The following is a 22017-nucleotide window of genomic DNA, read 5'->3' as shown; positions in this document are numbered from 1 at the left end:
TAAAAGTCTATAAGTTTTTCTTACATTTATTAATAGACACCAATATTATTAAGTATATGTGTAAGTATCATCTGATGCACGTCTCGGAAGACCGTTCGTACGTTGTCAGTGTCCGTTGCTGTTGTGAAGTGGAAATAGCATTCGCGTGTACGGCTTGCTTCACTTACTACGAAGCGTTCAGCTGATGCTGTTATGTTTCTTCTCTCTCGCTTCTTTGTTAAGTCCTTATAAGAAAAATGAAAAAAAAATATAAAAATTGAGATAAGGTTGGAAGAGTGTTTGATTGAATGTTGTACTACCAGTGTCAGCATCTAATGTTATATTTCATTCTATTTAGTATGATTATTGATCACCTACTTTGGTATGCTTCTTTATTTTGATTACTCGTGAATCTCAATTGTTTATTTTTCCAGTCCTTGAGTTTTTGTAATACTAAAATGTTTTTGTGACTGAAACCTTATTATCACAATAGCATACTTAAATGGGCCTATAACAAATGAACTTTTGTTGCACTAAGTATGACTCTCATATCTCTTCCCATAGATTTGGACATAACGGAATCGTAGTTTACGCTAACTTTTTCTGAATCCCATATAATCTTGTCTCTGAATTTTACCCTTAGTTGAAAAGTTGGGTTAACAGCTAGCAATAAATAAAGGGACTGTTTAAATTTTTTGAGTTCAAATATAAACTTATTTTGATTAATTAATAATTTCTTTTTTTATATTGTCAATATAAAACTCACCATGAAAAGGCTCTTAATAAATAGTTTAGTCCTATTATATTCATTTCCAGGGGCTTCAAAGTTGTCATACTGCGGAAAGTAATGAGCGATTGTGTTACCCCGAGATACTTTGTTCTCTAGAAGATCTTGCTTGTTCAGGAACACTATTAATCCTGCTTCCAGGAGGAATCTGTTGAATATTTGCATACTCCATAAATCCAGATCGAAACTATTTGCAATCCAGAAATTATTATATAATACAATAATTTAATGAAGGATTGTATACTATAGTCTCTTGACGGTTCCTGGGACATGTGTAACAAGAGAGGACATACTAAAAATTCAACAGCAGAATAGAAGGTTGCCCTGGTGACGAGTATCATATATTACGTGCAACCAGCGACCGATATAATCACTAATCAGCTTATTCAAGTAATTTAATCCCTTTTCCTAAACTATTGTTATAAATATTCAATTCACTTTAATTATAATATTAGATATACGTTATGCTAACAAACTGAATTAAATTAAATAAGAGGGTTCTAATTAATAAATAAATAACCTTAACATATAATAACTAAAATATATTATTAAAAGGAGTCCCTTTAGGCAAGGTTCCGAAGATACTGGCAGCGTTCCCCCTTTGAATAGCTAATTTAATTAAATTACTCTATCGTCATTTTATGTCTAATTCTGACTATTAGAACAGAGCTTACCATTTCTTAAAAGGCCAGCAACGCAGTCTGGCAGTGTGAGTGTCCATGGGCGGTGGTATCACTTAACATCAGGTCAGCATCATAATAATGGAGTATTGTGATAATGAAACACCTTACCTACTCTGCCAGACATCTTGGAACAAAACAAGCGACTCAGTCAATCGATTCTGTGTATTGTCCTCCCGCAAATTCTGATCAAAATCACTGCAAGCGACCAGGAACCAGATTGCATGTATACCTTCGAATACCTACAAATATAATGTGTTGAAGTTCTCGTGTTCGCATTCGAAATTATATTGTTCTGAACGGAATCAGATCCAGCGTTATACGTCATTTATAAAAAAATGGGCCTATTTTTTGAAGTTATACTTCTTTAGGCGCGTTATGAAAAATTTATGAAAGTGAAATTTTACGATGCGCGCGCACCGTGACACAAAATTAACAGAATGAAGTTGCCCACGGAAGATGCTACGGCATTGGACATAATTTAAAAACAACATTCGAATAATAATAGAATTTATGTTACACTGTAAGAGAATAATAATAAATATTTATTTATTTAATTTTTCAAATGTAAACTGAACTTTATTGGCTATAATGACTCCTTTTCCAGTCTTTGATTATTTAATTGTAATTAATTATTTGCATGCAATCAAAAACGATTTTTAATAATGCCAAAGAAGTATAACTTCTTACGCTCGTACATAAATACACCCACCCTTTTTTTATATAAAGCTGATGTTAAGTGATACTGCCGCCCATAGACACTCAATTTTAGAAAGCTTGCGAGTGCGTTGCAGGACTTTTAACGACACCTAGTGGCAGTATTATATTGCTGTAGTCGTAATTAAAATGAATAGTAAGAAATCTGTAATTTACCTGGATCCATTTCTTTCGTTCACCTCTTTGACCGCCAACATCGAACATCCAGAAATCTTGGACGCCACCATGCATTGATTTTGGTACCTGGAATATTTCGAGTTTTGGTTAGAAAGAGATCTTTGGTTTGAAAGAACATTAACAAGGCTGAACAATAATAACTAAATGCCGTTTCTAGCGTCGTTGCATGTTTGACTGCAGAAATTTTCCTAAATTTTCCAATGAGGTTCGGAATCTTCATCAGGAAGTTGATGTACACCTTCCTGCCTCTCTCTCGCAATACTACGGTCGTATCGTAAATCTCTCCAATCTGAATGTAAGACTTATAAAATACTGGCTGACCCGGCAAACGTTGTTTTGCCATGTATATTATTTCTAGAAAACATTTTTTTAGTTCAATAAAAATAACTATGTATCTACTATAATAAAAAATAGGGGTAGTTCGTAGAGGGGTGAAAATTAAGGGTTGTATGTATTTTTGTATGCTGTATCATAAAAAAATAAAAACAAAAAATTTAGGGGGATGAACAAAATTTCACGGTATCGGTCAAGCCATTTCGAAGGAGTTTACTTACAAACACCGTGACACAATAATTTTATATATTAGATAATGCAATTGTATCTGCGTGTATGCAAATGTTTTAGGTTAGATACTTTATTTTAAAAAAATTATAACATTACTTTTAAACTTTAAATGTATTCGTTCCTGTGTGCAGTGCACATTCACCAAATACCCTAAGTATTTAGACAATATGTTTCAGTTAAGGAGAAAGGAGCTTCTTGAAGACATCGGTGCATGCATACTTAGTTTTGCGTATATGGCTTTAAAAGAAATTAGCTGCCGTGGCTGAATTTTATTTATTCAAACAATGAGTTTTCTGTTCAAAACTATTTATTAATCTACTAATTGATATTATATATTGTAATGTTGATAACGTTCTTACTTTAACTTTAAACTCAATCTTCTGTATACCAGTAGTCTTCTGTCGGCAGCGTAGGATGTCTGCGTCGGATGGAAGATAATCGCTCTTAGCAATCAAATCTATTCTGTCAAGGAAGCTGAAATATAACGCTTTCGTTATATGTTATAAGTTATTGTAAATTCTCCTATCACGAACAATGCGTAAAATCTAATAGTTCTTGTTTTTGGCCATAAATACTTTTCTGTTACATAAAAACTTTCCTTTTTCATTTCAACTTTTTAATTATTTGAATTTGGAACACGTATATTACTTATTTTAAAAACTTTTGTTTTATCGCCATTTTACATATTTATTCGTGCTCATTATCAAATTACAATATGGAATGGGGTGTCAAAGAAAATAGAATTACAGTGATCGCCTTGCACAAAGTGGGTATGAAGCCGTCGGTCATATTCCAGACTCAGAAGCTTGGTATCAGCCGTACTACCAACAGATACAACATCACTTCTGTCAGACCAGAATAGATCGGAGCGGCCGCGTGCTGTTAGAACTAAAGGCCGCTAATTTCCCCTATCACGAACAATGCGGAAAATTTAATAGTTCTTGTCATAACAAATATTTGTATAGAAAGCTAGAGAAGCGCTCCGTGGGTACAGCTACCCGCTACTGTAATGGAAATACGAAATAAGAGTTCTTACTATTCAGCGCTGTCTATGAGTTGATATTCATTGGCTCGTTTGAAGCACTCCCTGACTCCTGCGTCTCGCCATAATGATCTAACGTGGTCGAAATATTCCTGTGGAAAACTTATTTGATTATAATATTTATTATAATTTACTAGCAGACTCGGCCAAGCGTTGCTGTGGCTAAGGTTTATGTTATAGTACATAGTAGTACTATTCGAGGGAAACGGCAGTAGAACATCAGTCCACCATGCTTTTTGGGTGGTTATGCCATTAAATTGTAGCTTATGTGAAAAGTTGGTACTTTCAACACAGCGCCATCTGTTAGAATTGTAACTATCAAATAATAAACACATATTTTGCAATAAAATAAAAATAAAAATTAAGATGTAAGTCTAATCTAATCTTTTAAGTTGGATCAAACTGCACACGGTGTGCATATTTGATTGAAATCGGTTCGGTAGTTTAGGAGTCCATAGCGGGCAAACAAAGTGACACGTAATTTATATATGTATTAAGATTTAGGGCGAGTAGGATTTGGCAGCCGTAAAATATTTCTTAGGTATCTTGGTAAAAAGTTATGATGTAAATAAAACGTACCTGATTGTTAGTTTTAATTTAATTTAAATTTCGAATTTTGATATAAAGCCACAAAATGTTGGTTCTGTAAAATCTGTACCTCTGTGTAATCCGCAGGTCCCGCTAATCCAATCTGCAATATGTACTGTTGGGACTGAATATTCCTCGGATCTCGGAGTGGTATACTTAATGGTGACATATTATGAACTATCTCGTATATTGATTCGTGAATATTGTGGCGTATATGCTGAATTTTTTCCATTCGCTCTCTGAAAGTAAATGCTATACTAATAGTATATTTGTACGAACAAAAACTAAAAACCAACCGATTTGACAATTTTTTACACCATTAGAATGTTACGGTATCTCTAGGTAGTTTCCAAAGTATCGAAAAAATGTGGATAAAACCCGGAAAGGTCGCTAATTATCGTATAAAATATTAAAATTGTCTCAATATTATGAAAATATTTTAAATTCTGCCCCGATTCCCTCTAGAAAATACTTTTACTAATATGTCTAAGAAATGCATGAAAATGGTTTTTTTTTAAGTTTAGTACGTTCTAAAATACCTATAAACATTTTAAATCAAACATACCCAGCATTAAATCCCTGTATATGAAGAATTTTCATTTGTTTGATTATAGTTGTTTTTCCACTCTCACCAGTTCCCAGGAGTAATAATTTGATAGCCTGCAGACATAATGTATTAAGTTGAAATTAAAAGTGACTTAAGGCGATGATAAAACAAATAATGACCAAAAAATATTTTTTTTTACTACAAACTACTCACATCGTTATACGATTTAATCCATTGTTTGATTTCTCTGTCGATTTGTTTTGAATTACTTTCATTTTCATCGTATTTTTTTACGCATGGCAATGGTAATACCATTTTGCAACCTGAAAAGCCAAACCCCTAGGTATTAGAACAAATGTATATTGTAAGATGACGTTCTTTATTTTATTTGAAGGATTAGACAGATCCCATCCGCTGCCTATATTAAACCAAAATTGAACTAGAAGGCGCGAAACGTTTTTTTTTGTTAGGGCAACACCAACATTATCTTTGTGGTAGGGTCTTTTCGCACTATGATATCGCGATGAATTGTGGACATTTTTACATAAACAATTAATGTGTATTGTATGTGTCATGTGACGATATCTACCGGCTTTTAAGTGCAATTTTTAATACAGTTTTGAGTACCTACTCACAGTTTGAAGTGCGATAAGAAATACACAGAAGTACGATAAAATAATTCTTTTTAATAACCGACTTTAGCTTTGATAATCAGAAATAAGTAATGTTATGTATTAATAAAATTCAGAATTTTTAATATTTTGATATTAATAGTCTGCGAGACTGTCGGTAAGATATTATTGACTAAAATAACCTGTGTATATTTATTATAGCGTAAACAACGAGATGAAAGAGTACTGTAACAGACTTCAATAAGACAGGCCTAGTTTTATAGTTACCTACGGGTGTTAGATTTGAGTTGCACGTAATGTATGGAAACTTATATTGTCAAAAGTGAGCCACTATTCCATTAGGGAGAAAGCTCTTAAGGGAATTTATAATAGGCATGGTTCAGCTTTCTTATTCCAGGATTGTTTTATGGGACAGGAGGAAATCGAGCAGGCGGGTCACCTAAAGTTAGCAGGACGGAAATAGTAGTCATAATTATTGTTGTTCAATAATAACGTAGGTAATTCTTAGAGCAGAGTACAATTAAAGTTAGAAGGTTCATATTTTGTTAAATGTACTAACGCGCTTGTAAAACCCGTATAATATACCTATCGATGATTAGAGAATTACAAAATTATATCTGATAATTATTCCTAGGTGACGATATGCATTCTTGCACTCTTAAGTTTATACCTAACTTACACTTGCATAGACAGTACCTAAATAATATTACAAAGGAAAAGGGTAACCTAACAGTACATTAACTAATGTAACAACTTACTTTTTAGAACGATCGTCCGTTGCACTTCATAAATCTGGGCCTAACTAAACTTTATCTTTTTTATCACTTCTATCAGTCAGATTAATAAAGATAATTATTCATTATGTTTTGATTGAACTATAGGTACTATCGCGAACTGTGCCGCGGTTTTACCAGCCTTGATTCGGTGATTACGGTCTGTTATTTATTTAAACTTCGTTACATTACAAATAAAAACAAGTAATAAGTTATTAGGGATGAAACTTGCGGTCTTGTCGCTAACAAGCGATTCCAGACTTTCTCTTCTAGTAAGGAAACTAACTAAAATTGAATTACTAAAGGTAAAGCCCTAGAAGTATAACCAAATCAACAAAAATAAAACTACATGTACTAACACTGAAATATTATACAATTACCAAACATAGTATAGAAGATAAAGGAGATGAGCGTCACGTCTGAGTCGAATACCCGAGATGCCTGCGGAATTTAGATAAATGGTCATATTTACAAACGCTTTCCATCCAAAAAACAAAATTAAAAAGATTGATTCTTTTGATTTCTTCTGAGAATATCAAAGAACAAGTTGTAGCACAAAACAGTATGGATCACAATCTGAAGCGGTTAAATTACCGTATATTAAGTAGTTACTATGGATCAAAACTATCGTATCTACCAGGATAATAACCAGTTATATATATATATACTGGTTATATATAAACATTAAAAAATATTAAAACGTCGTACATCGTTATGGATTATACCACAATTATTACGATAGAAACCCTGGTCCCTGGCACAAACTTTTAATAAGGCGATTGATATTTGTATTCAAAAAGCGCCATCTAGTACGTCATTTCACATTTATTGAAAGGAGGTTAAATTGTTTTGTTGCCAAAAACAACATTGATGTTTTACAGTTTTAATTAGGTCTTTGAAAATATTTCGTTCAATATTTAATGGTTTTTTTATACGGGATTGGGCTTAATTTTATTTAAGTGTATCGCAGAAAATAAATTTAAAAGTCAAGATTATAGGTACAAAATGTGATAAAAACAATATTAAGTTACCATTTAAGTGGATAAAAATTATTATATTATTGATTAATATCTTAATAAAGCATAAAATACGACTGCACTTAACCGTTTTAAAATACCACAGAGCAAACACAACATCAACTTCCGGACGGCAGGCTAACGAAAAGTGAATATAGCAACCCAAATCATACTCTGTGGTAAAACTTTTTAGCGCATTGATCGTAAGTTCGACAATTTTTAATTTTGTGTCTGAACCGATTTTATTTAAAGTGTATTTTCTTTCTTTATTTAGTTTTAGTTTTAAAATACATTTTTATTTTCTATAAGACTAAATTTTAATAATGCAGAAGTAGAAAGTGATTGATTTGACTATTGTGTTGAAACAAATTTGAAACGTTCTAGTGTGAAGTGTAGCTGGCTCGATATAACTGTCAGTCTGGGTGTAGAAATTTATTTGTAATTTTCACCGGTTCTGTTCAATAACCGAATGAATTAGACAATATTAGAACAAACGTTTATTATTAAAATATAATGTTAATTAGTGTTTATGGTGTATAAATCAGTGCTAAAATGGATGACGACACTATTAAAATCCAATCTGGGATTAACATCAACATCAAGAGAACAGATGGTAAGATCTTTAACGATCTTTCAATATAAGATTTTTAATTTGCAAAAATTCTGATATAATTAATTTATTTTAACAGTTGTGTCAGGAAAACAAAAACGTGTCACGACACGTTTTTGCTGTGATCCTAGGTTTCCATAATATGAATAATTATGATTCATTCTGGCGAATCGAAAGACGCTCTATCTGTAAACTACTTAAAATGTTTATCCATAGCGGTTACTTACAAGCCAATGACATTTCTTTCCTTAATTGTAAACAGAAATAAAGTTAACCAAAGTAACTTTGTAAGACATACCACAAATTAAATAGTCATAAAGTTTAAAAAGAATATTGGATTTCATAAACAAATACAAGTTCTTACTAGAGTAGAATTTGGCACATAATAGCTAAAGTTTCTGTCTAATATAATCACAATGATGCTATTGAATGCCACATAGATCTAGTATTAACAATAACTTCCCACTTTTATGTAACATAATGGTTTATTAGGTAAATTAAGTAATTCCTTCAAAGCTGGTATTCACAAAACTCTATAGTGGTCTGTAAAATTGTATCCTAAAAGGACACTTTGCTTAAGACAATCTTAATTATGTTTATGGTGTATAAATCAAGTGTTACAATTAATATTTAAATTTTGGTAATTTATTGTGCAGCTTAAACATGAAAACTTTGCAGACATAAGTGATTTCTAAATATCATATGGAATCCACATACTACTTAAATTTAATTAAAAATCCTTTGATACACATTGAAGTTTATGAAATTTTAAGGGATACTGTTGCTATCCTGTTGCAATTACTTGCTTTTAGTTTTATACAAATGACATTAATCTAATTGGTTGCCTGGAAGACATTGCTAGAAAGGGATAAGGCGTCCAGTTGCCCTCCTTTTCATTTAATTATGTCAATTGTATTATGTTTCTGCAATGAAGTGTTAATAAATAAATAAATAAAATAATCTGTAAAAAATGATATTATTATAATCATCATAGTAAGTGTTTTGGTGAAAATCTTTAGAAATTATAAAATTTGCTCTCATATACATATTATTTCAAAGTGTGAAAATTATAAAGAATATAAACTCCTATATAAACTTTTTTATTAATGAGAGGTAGGGGTAATATTGAAGCTAGACTATAATAAAAAAATCAAATTCCATGAAACATTTTTAAAGTATATTGCATCAAAACTATAGTCTACAGTCCTACTGTATTAAAATATAAATTTTCGAATTTCAACGGTCATAGCGAGGACGTGTCGAGACCTTGCGTCAAGGGTCCATATAAGTCGCGAATTGCGCGCGCGCCGATACTAGTGGCCATCAAATTAATACATATATTAAATTTTGAACAGCTGAAATAATTAAGATTAAAAAAAGTTCTTTATCATCAATAGGTGTTTAGCTCATTTGTATCTATTAATCCAATAATACTTTGTCTAGAAAGTTGTACATCATATGAATAATAAAGTTTGTATGTCTTGCAAATACAAATTATTACATTACCACAATAACTATGTAAGCTGTTCATAGTATTTCTAATGTTAACTTAATGTGTATTTGTGACGTTAAAAAATAAAATAAAAGACAAACAGGATGATGACATTGCAAGCTATAGGTAGTAAATGATGTATTAAAATCAAGGCCAGGCTTAATTAACCAACTGGGGACTGCACTTGTTGTTATTATTTATATAACTAATATCTATATGTACTTAAAAAATGTTTATAATATTTTGAGGATTGTGTGCTGGCGCAATTTCATCATTAGATTCCTTTAATTTTTTACACATATTGCAAACATTAATTTTTGAATGATTATGTTTAAATAATTTGATAATGAATCTATGTTTTATTGTTGTATGTCAAAATATCTATCATATTACTCAGATGAATGTGTAAATATGAAAAATGTTGGTTATATCATATTATATAGATTACTGCCTTGTTTGTGCTTATTTCAGATCTGATTGGAACTGTAGAATACTTTATAAATTCAATTACACCGGAGTAATAGAATTTTATTGTTTTTTTTATGATTGGACAATTCACACCAATTGACCTAGTCCCATGCTAAGCTGGTGAAGCTTGTGTTATGGGTACTAGGTAACGGATATACATACATATTATACATAGATAGACCCAACACATATAAATACATATTTAAACACCCAAGACCTGAGCACAACACCAAATGCTCATCACATCGATGTGTGACTCAGCTAGGGATCAAACCCGGGACCCATGGATTCGCAGTCAGGGGTACTAACCACTAGACCAATGGGCCGTCAATTCAAATCATTGATGTGGATATCATAGTCCAATTTCTTACTTTTCTATAGCAACAATATGGTATCAGAGATTCTTTATAATAAAGTTGGATTGTGTTTTCACTTACAATTTAGGTCCAATGAAGCTGATTCATCTGAGTTCTTTGCTCAAGAATGATTCTGTTTAAAGTTCAGCATAAGCATCTTTGTTATGTACATATATGTATCATGATATAAAAATAATTTTAAGGTTTTTCTCTAATAAAATATTAAAATCACCATGTCCTCACAAAATAAAATTCAAAAAATCATAAATAGACAAACAATTGATAAACATACAATTCTTATTGCCTTTTTTATTAAGAGATTACTGTTAACATTCAGATACAGTTGTGTATAATTTGTTAAGAAAAATAAATAAAATAATTTATACCACTTTGCCAAAATCTACATAAATTTTTTTCAACTCGGTTACAATAGAAATTGTATCTAAGTTTAGTTACTGAAATAAAAAAGATCATGATATTATAGTTTATTTTCACGGAAGCATATTATTTTTACAAAGCCATAACTGGCTAGTTATAAACAAAGAAGGCAATGAGTCATAAGTATGAGCGGCTTTTCTTGTACCTTACGAATTCACCTAAATATTCACACCATGCTGACATTAAGTCGTGACTTTGGTGCAACGTGAAACGTGACCTTAGTTGCTTTTAATCATCACTTAGTAGCATAATTTACATTTGCTTAATAGTTCAATATATCTAAACCTTATACTGAAGTACGATTCTTGTTTGGCATGTAACACCAAGCATGGCGCGTGCGGTAATGCAAACGGTATTTCGTGTTCATACCTACTTTATATGTATAGTGTATTTGTCAATGTTTATTTAATTACTATTAATTTCTACAAACAGTTTACAAGAATTCAGAAGCCAATTTGCATGTTACCTTTTTTTGGTTTATTTAGAGAGAAATGGGTTAGCTTTGAAATCCACATTCGCAAACGTTGCTCAATACAATTCGATTACCTCATAGTTAATTGAGTAGACGGTAAATATTGTTTTCATGTTGTTCTTTGCGTTATTTCCTTATTGGAGAAGCTGAGTCAAATAGATAGGATGGAATTTAAAGAAAGCGAAAATCGTCTTTATCTTGATACCGGAAATTGAAAATTGTCTTTCAGTTATCGCAATATTCGTAGAGCAATGATAATGATTAATTATGATTGAGTTTACTTCGATGATTGTGTCAAAAAAAAAATCTCAACTGGGGGTGGATATTTACTTCAATATTTTAGTAATATGTGGAAATTTGCGATTATTATTGATTTCACCAATTATCTTATCTTTACGTAAAAACCAACTGACCCCCACAATGAAATATTAAACTATAATAGTCGAAGTTTGTGCACGCAGAGGATAATCTGGTTTAAAATCGATTACGGCTTCGTTGGCATTGCCTTGGCTCAGATGACTGCTTATGAGTGAGCAAGTTAGCAACTTATTACGAGCTCTAGCTGTTGGCAGCGGCTTCGCCTCTAGTATGGGGTAAATTATTTACAATAATACTGAAATACAGTCAAACCTGGGTAAGTGAGAACTGGATAAGTGAGAAAACTCTATAAGTGAGAGTAATAGCCAGGACCCGTCATTTTAAGCTCCCAAAACCTCTATTAGCGAGGAACAGAAACCTCTGTAAGAGAGAGTCGTTTTTCCCTCATGCACCTCCGTAAGTGAGACTGCTACTTATCTTTACCTCTATAAGCGACAGTCGGGCTTTATTTATTTATATTATGTGCTTTAAATGCGTTGGAGACGGTCCCCATCAGTACTTTGAAAACGCGGCGCGGCGGTTGTTGATCAAGCAATATTCGACAAAATTTATGAGTTAGAGATAAACATTCAAAATACAAAAACAGAAACCCAAACGAAATTGACGGTTTTTTTAAGTGTAAATTAGTTCTAAGACCTACAACGCACTAGCGGCTGGCCGCAATGCGGTGTGCCGCTGCGGCGGGCCGCACATCGATTATTACATGAAACCGCACGATAACAACGCACTGACTTGCGGTCAACCGTCAACCGCTCCGGTTGATCTGGAGCTGCGGCGAGCCGCACCGGTTGAATGATGCGGCGCGCCGCGTCCCTCCACGCACTCGGCGCGGTTAGCCGCAAATACCACGTCCTACCCGCCTCAGTCATCGCTTGTTCCTTGCGCTAGACACTATGCAGAGATTTTTTGACGATATTTTCTACGATTATATAAATAAATAACTGCCGCAACTTCTTCAACGTCCACCATGCGCAATATTTCAAGAAGCACTGACGAGTGACGATTGCGGCAGACCGCAATAGGACCGCAATACGGACGGTTAGCCGGAATACGGCATGCCGCTACGGCAGACCGTATATACTGCGGCCTACCGCAGCGGCACACCGCATCACGGCCAGCCGCTAGTGCGTTGTAGGCCTTAATAAAAAATATATGTATGTACATAATATGTTGTGCACATAATTTTATCATATTACATATTTACTACATTCGTACTTGCTCTTCCTTTCCTCTATAAGAGAGAAACGCTACCCATGTACCTGCATTAGCGAGAAACTCTGGTTAGTGAGAAACCTCTATAAGCGAGAATGAGATTGTTCTCCCTTGAACTCTCGCTTATCCAGGTTTGAGTTTTGACTGTATATAGTTATTTCTAACTAGAACCTAACAGAAAATGAAGAGATATGAAATTTCATAATCGCTTTTGTCAATGTCAAATTATTGTGGCAATTCAGAGGGAGATCCTTGGTTGTAGGCACAAAGTTTTTGTCCCTTAGTTTATAGTATGCCCGGACTCTTCGTGTAGACCCGAGAGCCTTCAAGAGCGGCTGGTACATAAGTCAATGTTTTTTTATATATTTATCAATTCAATTCCATCGTCTAAGGATATCGCCCACGTGGTCTGTCGAAAGTTTAGTCTGTTTTGTAAACGTAACCACATCGGCCAATTCGTTCACTCATTTCGGACTGTGTCACGTTCTTAGTCACGCAACTTGCTATAAATGTATTTAAATGCCGTAACTTGTTAAAACAGTATGATGAAACATATTGACCTAGTCTGGCGAATTACAGATTTTCAGATTTTCTAATTTACATTATCCATTTTATAACCGACAAGTTTCTTCCATATTTACTCAAATAGTATATGTATTTTAACTGTAGACTAGTGTTAGACAAAAATTTCCAGCCGTTTTCCATCTTCAAGTCAACGTTTATTACTTTTGAACTAACCAACAGATCTTTCTTCTTCCTATCCGGTGCACTCTTGACAGAGCGGTCGTGATCACTATGAAGTAGTAGTAATAGAAGGGGCAGATGTGATGCACTTCACGACGTTAACAACAGATCTTCATAGTCTGTCTGATCTGTCTATTTATGAGGAATATTTATCCGTTGAAAAAATCTTTACACAATAATTTTTTTGTTTAATCGTTTACGAGAGAAAATTTGAATTTCGCGACAAGATAAGCGCGACTCAATATTAAAACAAAAAGCCTTGATATAAGGATGAGTTTTAGAAACGTTACTTATCGCGAACTGTGACTTCCTTATGTCAAAATCCAATAAATTTTTGACGTACAGGAGTCGAACTTAGCTCAAAGTTTCATTTCTGGATCTTATCCTTAGTGTATAAAGCGCTTTTGGAGATGTGTATTATTTCGTTTTGAATTTAATTAGACTAATTACAGAGGCCAACGCTATTATCTAAAGGATGTGTAGCAAGATGTTCTGTTCTGGTCAGTTACTATTTAGGCTCAGAAAGTCTAATTAAATTCATTATAACAGATTTTGCAGACTTGGCCTTTTAGAGTAGATTTTGCAATGCTTAAAGACTTTCGATTTCATTTATGATATCATCCTTGAGTAGGAGTATATGACGCCATAGTATATACAATTTTTTATACATAATATTTTAAAATAATTAATAAAACAAATACAAACAAGGGGACAGTCTCTTGCACATGCTTATTGAAAGAAATTGGTCTTGTAACAAGCGCAGTAAAGATGTGTGTATGTTTTACATATAATTTTAAAACTATACCAAACTAATAAATATTGATTTTGTCAATAAAATTAATTAATTTTTAATTATGGATTGATATATTTTACTTAAAAGGTAATATGTCTTTTAATTGAAATTTATATTTTTGCTTTAAGGGTATCTATAATATTAGATGGTAATTTGTTAATCAATAAAAAGAACATTAAAGTTTTAGCATTCCCACCTCAAGCTTAATTTTCCAGTAGATCATAGACGAAACATTGTTCTGTTTCATTCATCATAGCTTTTCAAGCAAGTTCGTTGCCTTCTAAAGCGGGCCATAGACGGACCGCATGTGACCGCATGACCGCATGACCGACTGCAATATGCGGTTTGCTCAGGAACTGCTCGAGCGGTCCGTGTATTGCGAATATGAATTTAGTATGGAAACTGCAGATCGCCGTGCGGCGACCGCATATTGCAGTCGGTCTTGACTGCAACATGCGGTCCGTCTATGGCCCGCTTAAGTCAAAATAATTCAAGAAAATCGTTTCACTTTATTATATTGAACGGTTAAAACTATAAAGACAGTTACCTACAATTTCCCAAGAGGGTAAAAATTGTCTAACAACAAAGGTGGCCGCCGCAGTAGAAAGTAGCGCCAATGGATACTTTTCACGATATAATCAATAGATAATAGAGCAGAATGAGGTCGAACACGTTTAATGGAGTGTATCTAGATCATGTGCCCTAATGTTGGTTCCGTTTTACTTTCGATATTATTTCACGACGACTGAAAACCTAGTTTAACTTTGCCCTCAAAAAATAATATAATTTCAATACATTTCTTCACTTATCACTGATTAACTCCTATATTAATCGAAAAATTGCGAAATTAAATAAAGGTCAAAGCGAATACTCATGCGTTTTGTTATCATAACATGGTGGTATTCAACGCGTCATTACTCGGCATAAATTGTTTTGCAAAGACGTTTTTCATATAATTTAGTATAAATTGAAAATAACACGTTGTTAGTCGATGATGTAGCTATACAGTCATCACATTTAAAGATCGTTTACTTCAATTGTTCAGCAATTTGTTACGTCAATTATCATGTTAGCTCACCGAGCCAGACTTGTCTTCATAAAGGTACCAATAATGAGTTGAATTTGCCATGTCTGGGTAACTTCAACTCAGGCAGTAGACATTTTGAAAGATTTTGGTGCCATTTCCTATATCTAGAGTATCCTATATAGAGTATAATTTGTCCCTTTGTCACTTGTGTATAAGTTATCCCTTCGTGACCACTTTTACACAAGTGACTGTTGTATATACAGTAATATTTGCTAAGAAGTCTGAATTGCTCATACGTCTATAGTTTCTCTCTTGGAGGGTTTTGCAAGGTTCTATTGTGGGTGGATGTGGGCGAGCAAGTGTATCCGACTTGTGATGTCACTAGCCTCCCTACGGAGGCCTTACTTGAATACTATTAGATACTAGTTTGTGAGGATTGGATATAATAAAATAAATAGTATAGGCAAGACAATTTTAATGCATATAAAACTGTATCAAATTCTTCCTTCGTCTCCATTCATCCCCAAATAATATATGAATAATAATATTTATTAAACATTCTTAAAATTTCTTAACGAGTTAAAATGTTGCATTTGAATTATATACTTTTAGCGTTAAACATAGACTACCTGTAAAACCTAACAGTGTAAAAAAAAAAAAACATGGCGATTAAAAAGAGTGGCGGAGAGTTTATTGCCAGTTCTTCTCTTCCGTTCTACGCCCTTGATTTGAGAACTGGCAGTAAATGTAAAATTAGAAGCATTAATATGTATTTCTTTAATGACGATTCACAAGTGTACATTGTGTTACCTACGTGAATAAATGATTTTTGAATTTGTATTTGAATTTGACTGATTGAGAGATAAGAGTGATAAAGTATATTATCTACATAAATATTTTTTTTTTTAAATAAAATGCATATGTTGCAACATTCATTGTTTCAAATAATCTAGGTACCAAACTCTACATATTGTTATTTAAACTATTCGTAAATTATCACGGAATTAAAAAATATCGCAATTTAGTTAAATCAATACTCAAATTCGAGTTTTTTTTCGTAATCTAAAGAAATGGGTTTAATGTAGGTTTTCTCATGTGTCGACGTCAAGAGGTCAACATTGCTGTCCTTTCTCCATAAGCCTGATGTATATCGTGTCTGTGTCTAGCTGGTTTTAACCGGTACACGAGTGTGTGGTGACTCACCACAACACGTCGCAAGCGCACTATAATCTGATGTATTTATATATATTTTAATGTAATATATCCGTGAGCGCAAAAATATTAGTCTCTATTCAGCAATAACCAATAGCATTTTAGACACATTGTATTTATAATTGGTATGGTTTTTCATCCTATATTTGATATGAGTGAGAAAGAAAACGACGAGGCCCGCCGTATCACGAATTTGATCTAGTGTGACCTAGGAAATTTTATAATACTTCCGTATACAAATACAGCGATTAGTTCAACCAGAGACTGTATTATAATAGTGTAATATTGACACAACGTTTTAACAATATTTATAGATATTCTTGCATTTTGTTTGATATATTTTATAATAATTTAATGGATTACCGTCGAATAATCGAATAAATATTGATTTTTATTAATTTAAAAGACCATTCCAAATACACATATTTAGCCCAGAAAATTAAATTAAACAATTCTTATATATTATATAAATATTTTCTTGACGAGAATGAAGTTTTTTAATGTTATGAAAATTATAGGAGTTGTATACTATATTACTTTACATTACAGTGCTTTTTAAACTATAATTTTATTGTTTTTTAAACTTATATATAGCCAAGTGAATATGTTAATATGATTGTAAAAATAAGTAGATGCGCTGTAGGTTGATAGAACAGGTAGTAAACTTGTTGGGTTTTAATCCTAAAATATAACTATATGAGATATTTCCTGCGTTAAAGTTTCTCTGTAATCATAAAGTCACTTCCTACAGTTTGTATAGTTGATTCTTTATATTCCTCTTGTGAACTTGACCGTGGGAATTGCTTTTTCTACATGACGGACTCGATACATTCAACTAGCTTCCATTTACAATACTACATATAACTATCAGCATAGAACATTCAACGTATTATATTTGAGGTGTTTAGTACAGAGTTGTCAATCGATTACGTTATTTTATAAAGGAAAAATTGGCTGTTTATCTTCAAGATCTAACCTTACTGGTGTTAGAGCCTTTGAAACGGAGTTGTAGAATATTGTGTGTTGAATATTGCAGTAATTATAAACATTTTGTAGGATTTCACCAGCTATTATAATTTACTACTAGACGCACTCCTAATTAAACTGCACATCACGAATCTGTAATGATTTTGGCATTTAAAAATATTATAAGAGAATGATTTTTTCACGATTTGTGTTCTGCGATTTCACCTGCGTTAGTTCGGTCGTAGTGTGATGTTCGTGATAATTAATTGGGGCATAAAGTACTCATTTTTTTTTAAATTTAAACGAGTAACCGTGCGTTAAACTTCTAGGTAAAGATGTTTAAGGTTTATTAATTTGGAATCTGTTAATTAATTACCCTGTTATTCAATGAGATTTAGTTTTATTATTCTAGATTAACAATTATTTTACAAATTGTATATGTTTTTTAACCATTTTTTTTTAAATCTTGTCAGTCGGTGTCTAGGCTTAGGTAAGATGTGGATAATATATTTGTTAGAATTGCGAAAAAATATAATAGAAACCGTGCGTTGGGGATATGCGGAAATTTGTCACCGCATTGCCAAGCACGATATAATTAGCGCGGAGATGCGTTAAGGGGTCAATGACACCGTATGAAATTGTAACAGACGACCAGCGTACTTTGGCCTCCTGTAATACGATACGTGCTTTGGAAAGTGCCGATTGTAACGGATCAGGTTTTATTGGTGTATTTGTTTACTTCGACTGTTTAATTTTGAGTCTATGCGCCTTTTGTTCCCACTTTTGACAAGCTTTCTTTGAGTCTGTGTATAATATTAGTCTTCCAGCTTCATATATTTTAAGTTTAATTCATAATTACGGTATCCTAAGCTAGACAAAGTTGCGATATTTCGGTTTTTAGCGACAGGATTTAATTAGATTCTGTATACTTTAGACAAAATATAAGCACAGCTGCGGACGAAAGTCGCTGGCGCCATTGAATATAGGTGTGCTAACATCATTGCCATAAAAAAAAATTTACGATCCCTTAGACCACACCAGCCATAAAATAGATTTATGTAGTATTTTGAATGTAAAAAATCGGAATTTAAAAAAAGACATTAGATACTACAACCTTTCAGGTCAAACCTCCAGGTTTCTGTATCTGTTTCGTGATCATTTGTTTTTTTCTAATAGATCTAATCAACCTTATGTGCCACACACGCCGTTGTATTTTTGGGTCTAAGGCATGCCGGTTTTCTCACGATGTTTACCATCGCCGTATGAGCCAGTGTAACGCGTGCATAGGATCTCTATCGGTGCACAGCCGGGGATCGAGCCTTCGGCCTCGGAGATGAGAGTCGCACGCTGAAGCCACTAGGCCAACACTGATCTGCGAAAAACAAAAAATGCCCAATTAAAATCTCGCTTGTCTCGCTATAGTATCATTTAGAAGCTGCAATTTATTTATAGTGTAAGCATAAGCTTTTGACGTCTGTAGGAACTAGGTGTGAATAATAGCTGAACTACAGTTTCCAATTAGAATGTTAGTTTGCTGGTGAAAGCAAATGGAACTACAAAAATATTCTTTAATTGAAGTCGTGTCAAGGTTTACGTATTAATAGAGTTGATATAGTCATTATTGACTATAACAACTCTATACGAAACGAAATAAGTAAATATCTAGAACTTTTTTATTTACTTTTTTGTTTAATGGTAGTTTTGGCGATTAAAAAGTGTGGCGGGGGGTTTATTGCCAGTTCTTCTCACCCGTTCTACGCCCTTGATTTGGGAACTGGTAGTAAATGTAAAATTAGAAGATTAAATGTGATTTACATCACAATATCATTAAGAAAAAGAAAAAAAGACAAAGGGTGTAAACGGGCGGTCTTACTGAAATTTGCCATATAAAAGCAGTTTCTTCCAGACAACCCAAACAAGTGATAAAAATTAAAAAAAACACGCTTAGCTACTCAATATAAATTTACGTTAAATAACAAAGGTTTTTTGATACAATTTTGTTGTTTATAAATGTAAATTTATGTCATGTCTGCGGGGAGGGTACAGACAAAATAAATGCATGCAAAATAATAATAATCTTTTAGTTTTTATTCGTGAAAATAGAAAATTATTTTTGAAGAGAGCAGAATCTATTTCTTTATAGATTCTGCTTTCTGATTCATATATATATATATGGTTAAGTCTGTTTGCTAATATTAGGTCAAGAACATTGAATATTTTATGATCCATTGCAACACATAACATTAGATTCATTGCTGTTTTATCTGGTAAATAAAAAGTGCACATTACTATTAGTTTTTGCTAAAAGTTCGTTCCACTATCGTTAGGTCATGGAGCGTAACCATGGTGATATTTATTCGATAATCCAGTGGATTTTCATGTGATGCGTTTTCACCATTCCATAATTTGGGGCAATTTGGGGCAATATTCGCCTAGTGCTTAAACATGTATTCTCTCAATCCTGTTGTCGTTTGTGTGAACTTGTTCTATCAATAGATTTTTATATTGTTGACTAGCTGATCCGGCAAACGTCGTTTTGCCATGTTTATCATTTATAATAAAAAATAGGGGTTGATCGTAGAGGGGTGAAAATTAGGGGTTGTATGTATTTTGTAATGCTGTATCATAAAAAAATAAAAATAAAAAAATATATCTAGAAATTAAAAAAAAATTAGGGGTGGGCTACCCTTAACATTTAGGGGGATGAAAAATAGATGTTGTCCGATTCTCAGTTATACCCAATATGCACACAAAATTTCATGAGAATCGGTCAAGCCGTTTCGGAGGAGTTTAACCACAAAGACGACATGAGAATTTTATATATTATATTTATTCTAATATACTGTTTACAGTGTCTTTGACAGTCATTCTCTATCAAAACTTGTACATTAAATACCGCTGTTTCATATATCTATACATAATATAATTTGCTATGTAAAACAAATATTTCAATCGAATCTTAACATCTCAATAAGCCGAGCTCATGTTTTATTTAGACGTGGGGATTCTGTTTTACAACTGTTTACATCTCGTAATAGATCCCTTTATAGGTGTTTACCTAAGCTATAACGTCTGCAGGTTGTCGGAGGTCGCTGACCTTGTCCCTATAACTTTACATGAGCCACAGATAAAAAAAAATCTAATTAGCATAAACGCTATATAATTTGTTTTAACTATCGTGAGATTTAAGGTATAGACTAGTAGAGTATAGTGAAGCGGGAAATGCTGCCACCGCCATTATCTCTTCCTCTGCATCTCTCTTATTTAGAGAATCTCTATGCGAGTAAAATTTATATATGGCAGTGTAAAATATTTGAACAAATTAAAGAAACTTTTCAGGAAGGTTTTCTGAAACTAGTTGTAAAAATAATCTTTTAATACATTCTAAGAAACTTAAATAAAAATGTAATATGTATTAAAGTAATTAAAACTTTTTACTCATCTTTTTAAAATTCAAATGCGCATTTTGCTGGAAAATAACGTTTCTATAGTCTGCATTATCCCGGGCACGTTTGTTTAATGTGTCTAGCCGTTTTCCCTGTACAGACATATAATTCTACGTATTTGTCGTATTTATTGCTAGTACTAAGTTCAGATAGCGTATGTATAAACTTTATTCATAACAATAAAATATCGTCCTTCATTTGTTTTAATGTTTCTTGTAATATAGGCCAGATTACCATTTATGTACATAGATGACGTATTATAAAACGAATTTAACGCGTTTAATAAATGCTATACTACAGCTATGAATATGAAACGTGAAATGATTAAAATCCAACTGCTACATTTTCATAGAAACTTACAATATAGTAGTAGTATTGACGACTCATTGGTCTAGTGGTTAGTATCCCTGACTGCGAATCCATGGGTCCCGTATTCGATCTCCGGCTGAGACGAACATCGATGTGATGAGCATTTGGTGTTGTGCTTAGGTCTTGGGTGTTTAAATATGTATTTATATGTATATCTATGTGTGTATATCCGTTGCCTAGTATCCATAACACAAGCTTCACCAGCTTAGCATGGGACTCGGTCAATTGGTGTGAATAAAAAAAAAAAAAAGTATATCTATGAAAAACTTATTTCACCTAAAATCTTCAGTCCGTAATCTTAAATCTAATATACGGGTGTTTTGATTCCAGGCCGCATTCACTCCGCGATCGTCTCCGGGCTTAACTTGGAAGCGAGGTCGGTGACAGTGGAATGGTACGAGAAAGGCGAAACCAAGGGCAAAGAAGTGGAGATTGACGCGATCCTTGCCCTCAATCCGGAATTGTCAGTTGGTACCAGAAACACTTCGCATTTGCAGCCAGCACCTAATAAATTGACTCGGGTAAGTTGCTA

At 33.1% G+C, this 22017-nt stretch overlaps 2 protein-coding genes across 6 annotated transcripts in view; one reads left to right on the top strand and one right to left on the bottom strand.

Moving 5' to 3' along the window:
• Nucleotides 1–10: 10 nt before the first annotated feature.
• Nucleotides 11–7085, bottom strand: LOC125059732 (guanine nucleotide-binding protein G(f) subunit alpha). 2 transcript variants are annotated; one of them, XM_047664277.1, is made up of 10 exons: nt 6472–7085; nt 5295–5404; nt 5100–5194; nt 4605–4773; nt 3941–4038; nt 3264–3378; nt 2320–2406; nt 1558–1688; nt 746–914; nt 11–224 (listed from the first exon to the last, which is right to left on the bottom strand). In XM_047664277.1, the coding sequence occupies exons 2-10, from the start codon at nt 5394–5396 to the stop codon at nt 30–32; spliced, it is 1161 nt and encodes a 386-aa protein (XP_047520233.1). In that variant the 5' UTR covers nt 5397–5404; nt 6472–7085; the 3' UTR covers nt 11–29. The 2 variants fall into 2 exon arrangements, with proteins under 2 accessions (XP_047520233.1, XP_047520234.1); XM_047664278.1 differs by lacking the exon at nt 6472–7085 and having other exon boundaries at nt 5295–5595.
• A 646-nt stretch (nt 7086–7731) lies between these two features.
• Nucleotides 7732–22017, top strand: part of LOC125059607 (kinesin-like protein Klp10A) — a 50236-nt gene continuing 35950 nt past the window's right edge. Inside the window, exons 1-2 of one of the 4 annotated variants that reach the window (XM_047664088.1) lie at nt 7732–8115; nt 21816–22006. In XM_047664088.1, the coding sequence (XP_047520044.1) occupies nt 8055–8115; nt 21816–22006 (252 nt within the window). In that variant the 5' untranslated portion in view covers nt 7732–8054. The remainder of the gene's footprint in view (nt 8116–21815; nt 22007–22017) is intronic. The other 3 variants (XM_047664089.1, XM_047664090.1, XM_047664091.1) reach the window with 3 other exon arrangements.

This window comes from Pieris napi, chromosome 20, assembly GCF_905475465.1.
Source record: "Pieris napi chromosome 20, ilPieNapi1.2, whole genome shotgun sequence".
Taxonomy (NCBI): Eukaryota; Metazoa; Arthropoda; class Insecta; order Lepidoptera; family Pieridae; genus Pieris; species Pieris napi.
Note: the sequence above shows the minus strand (reverse complement) of the source record. Positions and strands in the feature narration are given on the sequence as shown.

Bases quoted from the DNA above. Each gene is read 5' to 3' on its own strand.
- LOC125059732 (XM_047664277.1), bottom strand. From the start codon at position 5,396: ATGGTATTACCATTGCCATGCGTAAAAAAATACGATGAAAATGAAAGT. The intron at 4,039-4,604 runs GTACAGATTTTA...AGTTTTCCACAG, and splicing joins GACCTGCGGATTACACAGAG to GAATATTTCGACCACGTTAG. The intron at 3,379-3,940 runs GTAAGAACTCTT...GTTATATTTCAG, and splicing joins CTCATAGACAGCGCTGAATA to CTTCCTTGACAGAATAGATT.